The sequence below is a fragment of the Thamnophis sirtalis genome, unplaced genomic scaffold (genome assembly GCF_051295495.1).
Source record: "Thamnophis sirtalis isolate CommonGarterSnake01/CBP01778 unplaced genomic scaffold, rThaSir2_p1.2 scaffold_3, whole genome shotgun sequence".
Lineage (NCBI taxonomy): Eukaryota > Metazoa > Chordata > Lepidosauria > Squamata > Natricidae > Thamnophis > Thamnophis sirtalis.
The window spans coordinates 140507840-140521004 of NW_028261383.1; the positions used below are offsets into that span (position 1 = coordinate 140507840).

The 13165-nt window shown below is 41.6% G+C and overlaps 2 protein-coding genes across 2 annotated transcripts in view; one reads left to right on the forward strand and one right to left on the reverse strand.

Moving 5' to 3' along the window:
* The first annotated feature begins 295 nt into the window (after positions 1-295).
* CACNG1 (calcium voltage-gated channel auxiliary subunit gamma 1) overlaps positions 296-13165 on the forward strand; it is a 41967-nt gene continuing 29097 nt past the window's right edge. Inside the window, exon 1 of the mRNA XM_087707854.1 lies at positions 296-708. Within this exon, the coding sequence (XP_087563980.1) occupies positions 465-708 (244 nt within the window). The 5' untranslated portion in view covers positions 296-464. The remainder of the gene's footprint in view (positions 709-13165) is intronic.
* LOC148048206 (uncharacterized) lies at positions 5717-7916 on the reverse strand. Its single transcript, XM_087710226.1, has 2 exons — positions 6114-7916; positions 5717-6064 (listed from the first exon to the last, which is right to left on the reverse strand). The coding sequence occupies exon 1, from the start codon at positions 7371-7373 to the stop codon at positions 6402-6404; it is 972 nt and encodes a 323-aa protein (XP_087566352.1). The 5' UTR covers positions 7374-7916; the 3' UTR covers positions 5717-6064; positions 6114-6401.

Genomic DNA, 13165 nt, shown 5'->3' on the forward strand with positions numbered 1-13165 from the left:
TTGATTTGACTTAGCTGGAGCGTAGGATAGACATTTCCAGTTCTGCTGTAACAAGCAGATAGCATTCATAAGTATTCTTGAAGAGTATGCACACAACCTCATGCAAACTGGGGCAGAAGGAGCATGGTGAAGGGAATCATTTCTTTGCACACAGTTGTGCTTCATGTCTGACTTTGGAATTCCCTAACTACCCTGTAATTTGAACAGCCCTTCTACACATTAATAGCAGTTCCTCAGTCCCAGCCAGTCCCGTCATCTGATGGATCCCAACAGGTGTACCCGTAGCCGATTACCCATCTTCCCCCAGCCCCCAACCTCCTCCCCTCTGAGATAGCAGGAATGACATTTGAACATGCTTAGCTACTCCAAGCCTTTTGGGAGACGCCTCCGGCAACTCTCGGTGCTCCTTGCCAGAGGGGCAAAAGCAGCGCCTAGCCCCTCTTTCTACCCTACGTTTTCCAGCCATGACCGAAGGCAAGGCTCTCAGAGTCCGGGTGACCTTTGCTATTATTCTGATAGGGGTTGCCTTGATGTTCACGGCAGTGGTGACCGACCATTGGGCTGTGCTGAATCCTAAGGTGGAGGAATACAACACTACCTGTGAGACAGCTCACTTTGGGTTATGGAGACTCTGTATCAAACGGATCTACATTGAGGAAAACAAGATGGAGAAGGAACATGGCTGTGGGCCCATAAGCCTGCCAGGAGGTATGTTGGTTGCGCTGATCCCTCAGCACCGTGACAGACTTGCTTTAATGTGTGTGGTTTGGACATGAGTTTTGCTTTCAGGTTAACCCCCTGAGCTGATGGTTCTCCCTTCTTTGAGGTTCTGTCTCTCCTGGCATACATTATAGGATTACTTCCTACTACAGGCATGAATTTTTCCCTGCTATTTCCTGCTGGTTTTGTCCAGGAGCGAAAATGCGTTAAAAAAAGCTCAGAGGGAAAGGGCAGTCCCAGACCTAATAGATTATTGGCGTTCCACCTCAGGAATGGGAATGTGATTGTGAATTGAAAAGAAAAGTTCTGGGGAAATTATCTCCATGTTTCTCACGTAATTGATCGAGATGTCAATAGATTCTGCACACTTCAAAGCCCAGACGCTCCAAGATTAGATTTGAATCATGTTGTGCATGGTTGATACATAGATTTGGTTTTGATTATTTGCAAGGGTTTGGATGCCAGGAAGAGAGCTCACTCTCCAGCTACTCCTTTGGGAGTATTGCTGGTTTGGTTTCAGAAAGAAATGGGATTGGGAGAAGGGGAATTTTTTCCATTCCGCTAAACTGGAAGTGTGGTTTCAAGGTAGAGAAAATAAAGGCTACTTGAGTATGAATTCTGCATTGGGAACATGATACATAGGCTAATTAGATGGAATAACCATGCAGGTAGACCTAGAATTACAATCACAGCTGAGACAGGGATTTATTTATTTTTGGTTATAAGTCATTGCTGTCGTAAAATCAATCAGACCTGATTTTATGACAATTTTTATGAATCAACGCAGTGGGTGTTTTTTTTGTTTTTTTGTTGAGAATCAGCAAACTAAGTCACAAATCACGATCATCTGACCACAGAATGCTGCGACCAGTCAGTCATTAATGTGAGCTGGTTGCCAAGCACTTGAATCGCTGATCATGTGACCCTGAGGAGGGAGCGCGTTCTGACTGTCGTAAGTGCAAGTACAGATCATAAGTCGCTTTTCACAGAAGTGCCATAACTTTGAACCATCGCTAAACATCAGGTACCTTGCAAAGTTAAAAGCAATAAAATTATTTAATTAAAAAAAAAACAAGGCAGCAAGGGGGCATGAGCCATGATGGCGCAATGGTTAGAATGCAGTACTGCAGGCTACTTCTGCTGACTGCCGGCTGCCTGCAATTTGGCAGTTCAACTCTCACCAGGCTCAAGGTTGACTCAGCCTTCCATCCTTCCGAGGTGGGTAAAATGACGACCCAGATTGTTGGGGGCAATCAGCTGACTCTTTAAACTGCTTAGAGAGGAATGTAAAAGCACTATGAAGTGGTATATAAGTCTAAGTGCTATTGCTATTTACAAGTGGAATCTGATGACAAGGAATGGAATTCCTATTCCTTTCAGCCTCCCACTATGCAGGGTGAAACCCCTACCTCCAGCCAGCTTTTTTGCCTTGCTTGCAATAGCTGAGGCCAGCTGCAGCCCTCTGTCAAGCTGTGCCCCTGCCAGAGGAGTCCTACCATTCATTTTTCGCTATCACGAACATGAGAGAGGGGAAAGAGTCCCGGTGACTCACTAAAGCTTTCAGCAGGACCAGCATCCTGCTAGGAAGGAAGGATGAATTTGGAAGAATTTCCCAAGGAGCAGCCTCTGCCAGGGGGCCCAAAACTAAGAAGCTCCAGCCTCCCAGGAGGCCACTCCTGCTGCCATGTTCTATCCTGAGGGGAGACATCTTGGAGGGAGGTAGCGATGGGTGAGATCACTGCCAGATTGCTTTCACATTTTTGCCAAGGGAAGGGAAGGGAGAGAGAGTGAAGAAGCCATTAGACATCTTGTTCTATTTCTGGTTCTTTCAATGGTTGTGGAGAAAACCTAATATCTGAGAGACCACTTATCTCCAACCGATGCCGCCTGTCCAGGACGTTCCAGCAGAGTGAATGTACTCCAAGTCCCTTCCATTGAACCTTGTCCCCTGGCGCCAACTGAGGAGATGCAGCCCCCACCCTCTGGAACAGTGTTCCCCTAGAGATAAAGAGGACACCCTCTCACCTGGAGGGCCAGAAGGCCTTGAAAAACTGGCTTTGGGCTTAGGCCTGTTGGGTTGATGTTGTTTCTGCCATGGCACTTGTTTTGTGTTGTCACTTTTGTTGTCCAATCAATTATTTAAATCTGGGCTTTTTTTATGATTCAATTTTTTAACTGTTTTGATGTTTTCCGTAGCCCAGAGTCCATTGGAATTGGGCAGCCAATACATTTAAAATAATAATTGTTAACAAGTGCATTTTCATTCGCTACAATTTGCTGCCCCTGTCAAACTACTTCAAGTAAAAAAATACTGGCGTGGGGTTTATTTATTTATTTGCATTTGGGTTTGTTCAACATTCTACTCAATGTGGGCACAGAGTTTTACAAATATCCTTGACTTACAACCACAACTGGAGCCAAAATTTCTGTTGCTAAATGAAAAAGTTAGCAAGTGTTGCCCCATTTTACGATCTTTCTTGCCACAGTTTTTAAATGACTCACCACAGTTGTTAAGTGAGTAACACAGTTGTTAAGTGAATCTGGCTCCCCCATTGTCTTTGCTTGTCAGAAAGTTGCAAAAGCTGATCACATGACCCCAGGACACTGCAACTGTCATAAGTACATGCCAGTTGCCAAGCAAGTGAATTTTGATCATGTTACCATAGGGATGCTACAAAAAGTGTGAAAAACAGTCATAAGTTAATTTTGTGGTGCCACTGAAATTTCAAACAGTCATAAAATGAATGGTTGTAATTGAAGGACTACATATATTATGCATTCTTAATTATTTTCAAGAAAAAAATCTTGCATTGTGCAACCTCTTCACCTACCTTCATATGTCATGTTCTCTTCCTTTGAAACTAGAATTCTACCATTCAGTAATCGCTTCATGTATGACTTTATGTATCAGTCCATGGCATAGCCCAATTTTCCATCAAGGGAAATTGCCTTTTATTAACATGCTTATCTTTGTCTTGGCCAAAACATTTAGGTCCACATCAGAGGTGGTATTCACTTACCTTCCCTACTGGTTCTCAAATTCAAGCACACACGCTCACATTCTGTTCATGTGCTTTTGGCTAAAAAAGGGCCTAAATGGGATGCCATAGAGCCGCGGATGGGCCACACGCGATTTCTGCTACCAGTTCAGGCGAACCAGTCAGAACCGGTAGAATACCACCTCTGGTATTCAAGTTTTTCCAGTATCACCCCCTCATCAACTAATATTTTGCAATGAAAAGCTCTTCCTTCTCACTCTCTCTGTTGGTGGAGCTCACTAATATCTACAGGTAGTCCTCCTCTTATGACCAGAATTGGGGTTGGAATTTCCATCCTAAGTCAGGACGGTCATAAAATGAGTTATCCCATGACCAGACACAGTCGTTAAGCAATCCCCCAATTGTCCTTGAAAAAGTGGGGTGGTGCAATGGTTAGAGTGCAGTACTGCAGGCTACTTCTGTTGACTGCTGACTGCTTGCAATTCGGCAGTACGAATCTCACCAGGCTAAAGGTTGACTCAGCGTTCCATCCTGCCAAGATTGGTAAAATGAGGACCCAGATTGTTGGGGGCAATATGCTGATTCTGTAAAGTGCTTAGAGAGGGCAATAAAGCACTGTGAAACGGTATATAAATCTGCTCTTGCTCTTGCTATTGTTGGAAACCAGCTGGAGAAGTCACAAATCACACTCATAGGATTGCAAGATGCTGCAACCTTCAGTCAGGGGGCAGCTTTGTATGAAGGGGCAGCTAAGTAAGTCTGGACCACTGCATTGCATTGCACAGATCGCCTGGGGCAGGGGTTGGCAATCTTAAACACTCAAAGAGCCACTTGGGTCCATTTCCCAAAGAAAAGAAAACACCAGGAACCACAAAACCTGGGTGGGTGTGGCCAACTCAACATCACTCCCACCCAGTCACATGACATCCCCATCCCCCCAGACATGCCTACCCAGGTTTCATGGCTCGGTGTTTTCTGTGGAAATAGTCTCTCTCTCTCTCTTCTCTCCCCCTCCCTCTCATTTCTGTTTTTCTCTATTTTTCCTCTCCCTTTCTCTTTTTCCTTCCTTTATTCCTTTCCTTCCCTTTCCCTCTTTCTTTTTCTTTCTTTCTCATTGAATACGATAGCAAATCCAAAATAAAGTTATTAATTGTAGGAAATTGCTTCTCTGTAATCTTTTCATAGTGAACTCTAAGTTGATAGAAGCTGGCAAGATTGTACTAACAGCAATAGGATATATATTTTGATTTCTTTTTTTTTTTTTTTTTTTTTTTTTTAGTTTTAAATATTTTATTTCATTTTCATTTTCATTTTCATTTTGTACAATCACTTATATACTGTGCAAAGAAAAAAGGAAAAAAAAAAAAAAACCCCCCAACATAACACTTCATTCCCCCATACACCCTCTCTTCCCCCTCCAACTTTCCTTTCACCCCTCCAACATTCCCCTCTTCTACTTCCCTTCCCCCTCAGACATCTCCCCCTCCCTCCATTTACCCTCCTTACATTCCCTCTCACTCCCTCTTTACTTCTCCCTTCTCTTTCCCTCTTCTCCCCACTTTGGTGTATCCATACAATTCAATTTGTTTTTTACAATAAAAGTAGAGAAAGAAAAAAAGAAAAAGAAAAAAAAAAAAAAAAAAACGGCAGTACACAAGTGAATTCTTATTGTTCTAAGGATTGAAACTGTAATTCCACCCTCCCCCCTCCCCCCTATAATCCCCCCTCCCTAACCCCCTTACGGCTTCGCAGGTCCCATGCCCGGCATAATTCTTTAACAAGCATTTAAGTATAATAAGGCCAACTAACTTTAAAATTTAAAAAAAGTAAGATAAAAGTAGCCAAAAAGAAAAAGGAAAAATAGTAGAAAATAAGAAATAATAAAAAAAAAAACACCCACACTCACACACAAAAAGGAGAAAGAAACAAAAAGGGTCATAAGCCCACTACGTTACCACAGCTTCCCATTATCTATAGATCTTAATCAATGTGACTCATTCCAAATTTCGATTATTTTACTACTTGCAGGGTTTCAAACTATATTAGAGCCAGGTAAGTTGATCAGTTAGAATTCCCCAACTAAAAATCTCCTTGCTTTGTCTATCTATTCAAACCTTTAATTTATCTCCTTTTTTATCCAAGTATCCAAACCTTTCTATAACACCATTAACTCAAATACTTCTTTCATTTTTCATTTCCAACACCTCCCTTTCTATCCTTACCCACCTCCACATATAAATTTTTTACCTTCCACCCTGCCTTTATCCATATCCACATATATATTTTATCCATATTCGTTGCTCCTCCCATATTTACTCCACTTTCCTGAAGATTCTCCGACCAAACTTTCTTAACCTTATATTAATATAGCAACTCAAACAAACATCAGCTTACGTTCTAGCCCCATGTAATCTAATTAAACTTTCGCTGCCCTTCCCTCTCCCACGCACCTCCCAACTCCGTTTGTCCCAAACCACAACTCAAAAAGATCACAATTTCCGCTCTCTTCACCTAAAAGAATAGTTCATGCGCAATTAAAGTTAGAGTTCAAACAAAATTTCTGTACAATATATGTCCCCAATCAGCAACGCTTCTTTCAGTCTCCATGTCTCATCATCGATATGCCACTTTTCCATTTTATCCCAGACGGAAATCATAAAGCTTTAAAAACATCGCTAGTCTTTATTCTTTAGTCTTCTGCCCTTCCGGAAGAGAAAAGCAACACGCTCCACCTTGTAACCACGTGTCTCGCTGTTTGTCTTCTCCTTCTCCCTGTCTCTCCCCAGATCCGGATGAATCAGGAAGTCCCGCCTTCAGGGTCTCGTAGTAAAATTTTCGGGCTTCACAGACAGAGTTAATGCGGTGTTTTTGGTCGCCAAATGTAACTGTAATACCAGCTGGGACTTCCCATCTATATGAAATCTGAGAGTTTCTGAGTTCTTCGGTTAAGAAAGCATACTGTCTCCTTGATCTTAACATTTGAAATGGTATTTCCTTAAAAACAATCAAGTCGTCCCCGTCAATTCTCAACCTCTTTCCGTAGAGCCTCTGTGTTATCTCATTTCTAGATTCCCTTGTAGTAAAGTATATTATTATGTCCCTCGGAAGCTGTCGCTGTTTTGCTACCCAGGAATTCTGGCGGTAAATTCTTTGAATCTGCCAATCAAAGTTAAGTCCCGGACTTCCCACCAAGCGGCTGAAAGCCTCAAAGAATGTCTGTTTCAAATTCTCCTGTTGGTTTTCACGCAGCCCTCTAACACGTATAGCAAAGGCAGACTTGTTATAATTTAATTTGACAATTTCTTTTTGTGCAGATTCAATTTCCTGTTCTAACGTTTGAATTTTTGATATCAGATTAAGGTTACTTTCTTCCAAAAGTTCCAATTTGTCCTCCGTTTCAGCAATATAATCTGTCATGACTGTCATTACCCCGATTATATCCTGCTTTGCCTGAGCAATTTTAGCATCAAATTCATCAGATAAATCCGAAATCAGTTGATTAATCTCCTGTCTGAAATCATTAAGCGTTTTAAGAAGGAATTCTTGTGTTAGCAAATCTCCCGTGGAGGGTGTAGGAAACAAGGGTAGCGGCTTCATGGCATTTTTGGGAGATATATTATTAAGGAGGCGCTTCTGTCTAAGTTTGGGAGCCATTCCAGAATAAAAATAAGAGAATCCAGCGAGCCAAAAATCAAAGTCTGTGCTCCCCTCAGATAATCTTTTAGCAATTAGTACGGAGAAGCCTTCAGGAGGGTAGGGTCAGCTAGCTGCGTCAGATCAAACACAAAAGCTACGAGATCGCCATCTTGTGACGCAGTTAAAAAAAGAAGAGAGGGAGCCTTTTGCGAGATTGAAGCTGGTATTTTAAATAGTAATAGAGAAAGTTCCTCGGGAATGTTCCCCGCCCGAATTGGCTTTTAAATAGCTTAGTTTTGTCCTGGGGGGGAGGCAATCTGCCTAGGCTGCAAAAAAAAGCAGCGCGGAAAACTGGCCGGAGTAAAGGCTCAGCTAATGTTGAACCTCTTCTCCATTCACAGCAAAAAAAAAAAGCTATGAATTACAAAGAGATCCTAACGACTGACCTTCTCCCTGCCCCTTTCTGCCAGAAAGGAGAGATATCTATAGATCTTATAAGATATACGAACCAGAGTCCTGGCAGGAGCTTTACTTAGCTCCCGACGGCGGCAGCCCCTCCCCTCGAAGCCCTATTTTGATTTCTTTTTGAGTTTGACAATATAATACGTTATCCAAAATTATAAATAATCGTATTTTCAGATGCATTTTTTGCCATCTCTGTTATTTTCTTTTAAAAAATCAGACTTGCTTCCAGTTTTCTTGGCAAGAGATCTAGCTTGCCATTGCTTTCGTCATAGGTCTGAGAAAGTTAGTCTTTCTTTCTTTCTTTCTTTCTTTCTTTCTTTCTTTCCTTCCCCTGATTTGTTTCCCTCTCTTTTCCCTCTCATTCTCTCCCTTCAGCTCTCTTTCATTTCTCTCTCTCTCTCCCCCTTCTCTCTCTAATTTGTTTCCCTCTCTTTTCCCTCTCTTCCATTCTCTCCTTCCAGTCTCTTTCATTTCTATCTCTCTCTATCTCTCTCTCTTTCTCTCCTTTTCTCTTTCATCTCTTTCTTGCGTGCGCAAGCAAAATACCCTCCTGGGCCGGGATCACAGCGGCGGGGACAGCGACTCCTTCCGTTGCCGCCACTGAGAAGTGAGTAGCTGACTGTGCTGTGCAGGAGAGCCATGCTGCACAGGAGACTCCTCAGCACCAGACTCAGCACCAGCCACGGTCCCCTTCGTATTAGCTCAGGAAGGAACTGCAGCAACCGTCACTGGATGCAGAGAAGAAAGAGTTCCAGAGCCCTGTACAAGGAGAGCCCTGTACAGCGCAGGAGAGCTGGAGCTCTTCCCTCCCTGCACCCAACCAGCTGCTGCTCCCCATTCCCCTCCTCCCTGTCACTGACCTGAGTCTGGCGCTGAGGAGTCTCCTGCACAGCGTGGCTCCCCTGCACTGCATACCCAGTTACTCACCTAATTGCGCAGTGGCGACAGTGGGAGGAGAGTCATTGTCCCCTCCGCCTTGATCTTGGCCCAGGAGGGTATTTTGCTTGCGCGCCTGCATGCGCAAGAAATGAGCACAAGAAAAGGGCTGGAGCTCTTCCCAACACTGAGTTGCCTGCGAAGGACGCGGAATCACAACAGCAGGCAAGAGGCTCATGCCTTCTCGGGGGGGGGGGGGGAGCAGATTGCGCAATTGGGTCAGCAGGGAGCCTCAGGAGAGGGCCAAAGAGCCGCATGTGGCTCGTGAGGCACGGTTTGCCAACCACTGGCCTGGGGAAACAAGTCTGGTCCACACTTTGCCCAGGCAAGGCAATAGCTATGGCACTCCACTAGGAAGCCTCACAGAACATAAAAAGAATAAAAACAGTAAGAAGTATGTACAAAGCTTCTGGAGGGCCCGAGGACCAGAACCAGAGGTGGGTTCCTGCTGGTTCGGCCCGGTTCGTCTGAATAGGTAGTAACTCGGGCAGACACGTGACCGTACCGGTTCTATCCTGGCCACCACCATCTTTATTTTCTGTTCTGCAAATGCGCCGAACAATTTTCATTGAAAAAAATATAATTTCCACCCTTTTTTAATGGGGTGCGTATGCACAGACCTTTTAAAGTGCAAATGTGTACACACGCAGAGCGTGCATCTGGCGTGCATATGAGCAAAGGGCGTGCGCACACAGAAAATTTTTTGGGCACTGGTAGTAGTACCGGCAGGAACCCACCCCTGACCAGACCTCTCACAGTAGCTGCAATCCCAATTTAACCTAGCAATACACAAAATTGGCAGAACCTTGAGTCACTTTCTTAACAAGCCCAGACTATAAATATATGTTTACAAGGAGCCTGAAGTGCAGATGCCTTTGCAGAAGTCGGTGTTTAGTTTCTTTGGACCTGGAGGGTAATGCCCAGCAGTCAAAGGAGTCTAAGGGGGCTAAGAGTTGCCAAGAAGAACTCAAGCCCTGACTACTTCAACTGGACAGTGAAGCAGACAAGAGGCAAAATTCTGCTTAAGAACTGGAAACACCAGGGTTGTTTTTATTTATTTGTATCTCGCTTTTATTATTTTGATAAACACCTCAAGGTACCAAACATATCCAAGATGACCTTCCTCCTCCTATTTTCCCTACACAACTACAACCCTGGGAGGTGGGCTGGGCTGAGAAAGCGATTGGCTCAAAGTCACCCAGCCGGTTTTCATACCAAAGGCCAGAGGTGGTATACTGCCAGTTCGCACTGGTTCTAGCGAACTGGTAGTGGCAGCAGTGTGAGGCTCCGCCCACCCACCCAGATGTCATCAGGGCACATCTGTGTGTTAGACAGGATCTGACGTCGCAATGACATGACATGCGATCTCGGAACTCCGAGATTGCAGTCAATACTTTTGCCACTGGTCGGTCCTTCTGGACTTAAACCGTCCCAAAGAGATGGTGACAGGGACGAGTATGTCTTGCTGATCTCCGGGTCATCACAAAGTCCCTGATTGATTCAAGAGAATCCCTTCTTGCCGGCGACAGAAGTGCAGCCAAAAGCTGCTGAAGTTGGGACAGCTCCGGAATGGGAGGAAAGTGGAAAGAGAAAGTGTGTCCATCTGGTAAGGAAATCTTATTGTTATAAAAGAGACTGCCCCCCCCAAAAAAAAATTAAAGCTAAATTAAATTTGGAAACAGAAGAAAATAAGTGGTGAAATTAAGCTACATTGGACAATGTGTTATCCTTTTTTAATTTTCTTTTATAAATGGAATTTTTGCAAATATTTCCTATTTTTTAAAGTGAACAGATTAGTTTTTCTTCTTCTACTCTTTTATCTATGGATTAAAATCTTTTTCTTTATTTTTATAATACTGGTTTGGATGGGTTTTTTTTTCTATTTTGCTTCACTTAAGAATTTGTTTCTTTTAAGCCTGGAATATAAAGAAGATATAAAAGAAATATAAAGAGGGTTGTAATACCAGAGGGAAAGAAAGTAACACTGCCACTTGGAGGCTGGAGGCTTGAGTCCTGGAAACATTGCCCTTTTTTTGCTTCGATCATTCTGACTTTGCACTTCAAGGTTCTTCAGCTTGTTTATAGAGGGTGATAAGGAGAAGAACATGGGTTGTTTATACAGGTGCACTTTGGGAGCTTCATTGGCAGCTGGAGAGAAGTGAAAACAAAGCCTTGTTTTGAAAGATCATAAATGAACTTTCATCAAATCTAATAAAAAGTTTTGAAAGCTAGAGTGGCAGTGTTTACCATTTGGAAGAATGGCACAATATCAAAAAGAAACCTTAATATTGCAAAAGATTATGTTTGAAATTCAAAAATTGTTAGAAGTAACAGAGAGAATTGAGAAGAGATTGGAAAACATAGATTGTAAAACACTAAAATTTGATGGAAAAATTAAAGATGTTCATCAAATGGAAAAAATTGAGGCTAGAGTCCTAAAAATTGAAGGGAAAAATGAACAAAGAGACAAGATAATTGTTCATACCAACAGTGAACTGAGCATGGTTGGAAATGGAAAGAGTGGAACATGGAAAGGGGAGATAGATGGACAGGAGCTTTACCCCAGATTTCAAGGTATAGAAGAAGAAAAAAGAGAAGAATTGAGGGATCTAACGAGAGAAATTTTGTCAGAAGCACTATTGATAACCAAAGATAAGCAGATTAAAGAAGCAAATGGAGGGTTTTGAGATTATATAAGATATGCAACAAGCAACAAGTTATGAAAAAAAGTCCATACAAATCTTATTAAGGAAACATCCAGAAGACTATTCCCACAAATGGCAAAAGACATAAGACTGCACTATTACCGGAAAGACACAGGTTGATATATGAAAGCTTATAATAAAAAATTAGACAAATTTAGTTACATTTAGAGTATTATGTAAAAAATGAAGTGATAATTGATATAGTTAGATAAATAATTGATAATGATAACAATGTATACATATGTATTGGTTTGATAAGAGGAAATTTGATATAAATTGCAAATGGTGACTACTAAAAGAAGTTTAGAAATTCTGTTAAGTGTGAAAGTTTATAATAAAAAAATCAAATTTAGTTAAAAATAAAGTATATATATATGTACTGGTTTGATAAAATGAAATTGGATATAAATTGCAAACAGTGATTAAGAAAGGAGGTCTAGAAACTTTGTTGTTAAATATAATCAATTATTTATTTAGAACATGTCATAAAGATGTAATGTTACCGGATGCTAATGGAAACAGTTAACGGAATGCCATTATGTGGTTTTTCTTTAAATTTTGGAATATTTTATATAAAAGGATGTTAAAACAATTATAGTCAAATGAAGGTTGAGGTATGATGATAGTAATATATATAAATATATTTGATTTAAAATATATAACTTGATATGAATTATAGGTGATGATTGTGGAAGGGATGCACGAAAGTTTTTTGTAACCAATTGACACACTTTCTATAATCTGTAATGGAAGATGCTTTTGTGGTGTTTTTTTGTGTTTTGTTTGTCTGTGTTTATTCAAAAATAAAAAAATCTTATATATATTTTTTAAAAAAGGCACGTCTGCGCATGCTTCCGCTACTGAACCAGTAACGAAGAAAATAGAATAGCATTACTGTTTAAGGCAGGACGAAAAATTCACCGTCTCCTGGTTTCTGATCTGGTGCCTTAACCACTAGACCAAACCGGCTGTGGATAACTTTAAACTGTCATAAACATAGATTGGGAAAGAGTAATCATCATTAGTTTATGGCAGAAATCAGGAGCTATAAGCTGGTTTTTAGTGAGGGACAAATGAGAAAATGGTCTTAGTCCAACAAAAATTGGTCCATCTCTCTTATTGTCTTTACAGGTAGTCCTCAATTTACAACCACAATTGAGCCCAAAATTTCTATTGCTAAGGAAGGCAGTTGTTAAGTGAATTCCCCCCTCCATTTTCCCATCTGTTTTTGTCATAGTCGTTAAGCGACTCACTATAGTTGTTAAGTGAATAATGTGGTCTTTAAGCAAATCTGGCTTCCCCAATTGACTTTGCTTGTCAGAAGCCTTCTAGGAAGGTTACAAATAGTGATCACATGACCCCAGGATACTGCAACCGTCATAAATACATGCCAATTGCCACGCATTCCAATTTTGATCACATGACCATGGGGATGCTACAATGATCGTAAGTATGAAAAACAGTCATAAATAACTTTTTTCAGTGTCACTGTAACTTTGAACAGTTGCTAAATGAACTATTGTAAGTCGAGGATTACCTGTACTGACCCTACAATAGTGGTCTGTGGGGGGATTTCTCCAGCCTTGCTTGAAGTTGAACTGATGAGTCCTACTTTGCTAGCGCTCCTAGCAGTAGCCAAATATCCAACTTGAAGAGATCCTCTCATACTTCTTTCTCCCTCCTCTATAAACCTTAGGTTAGGTT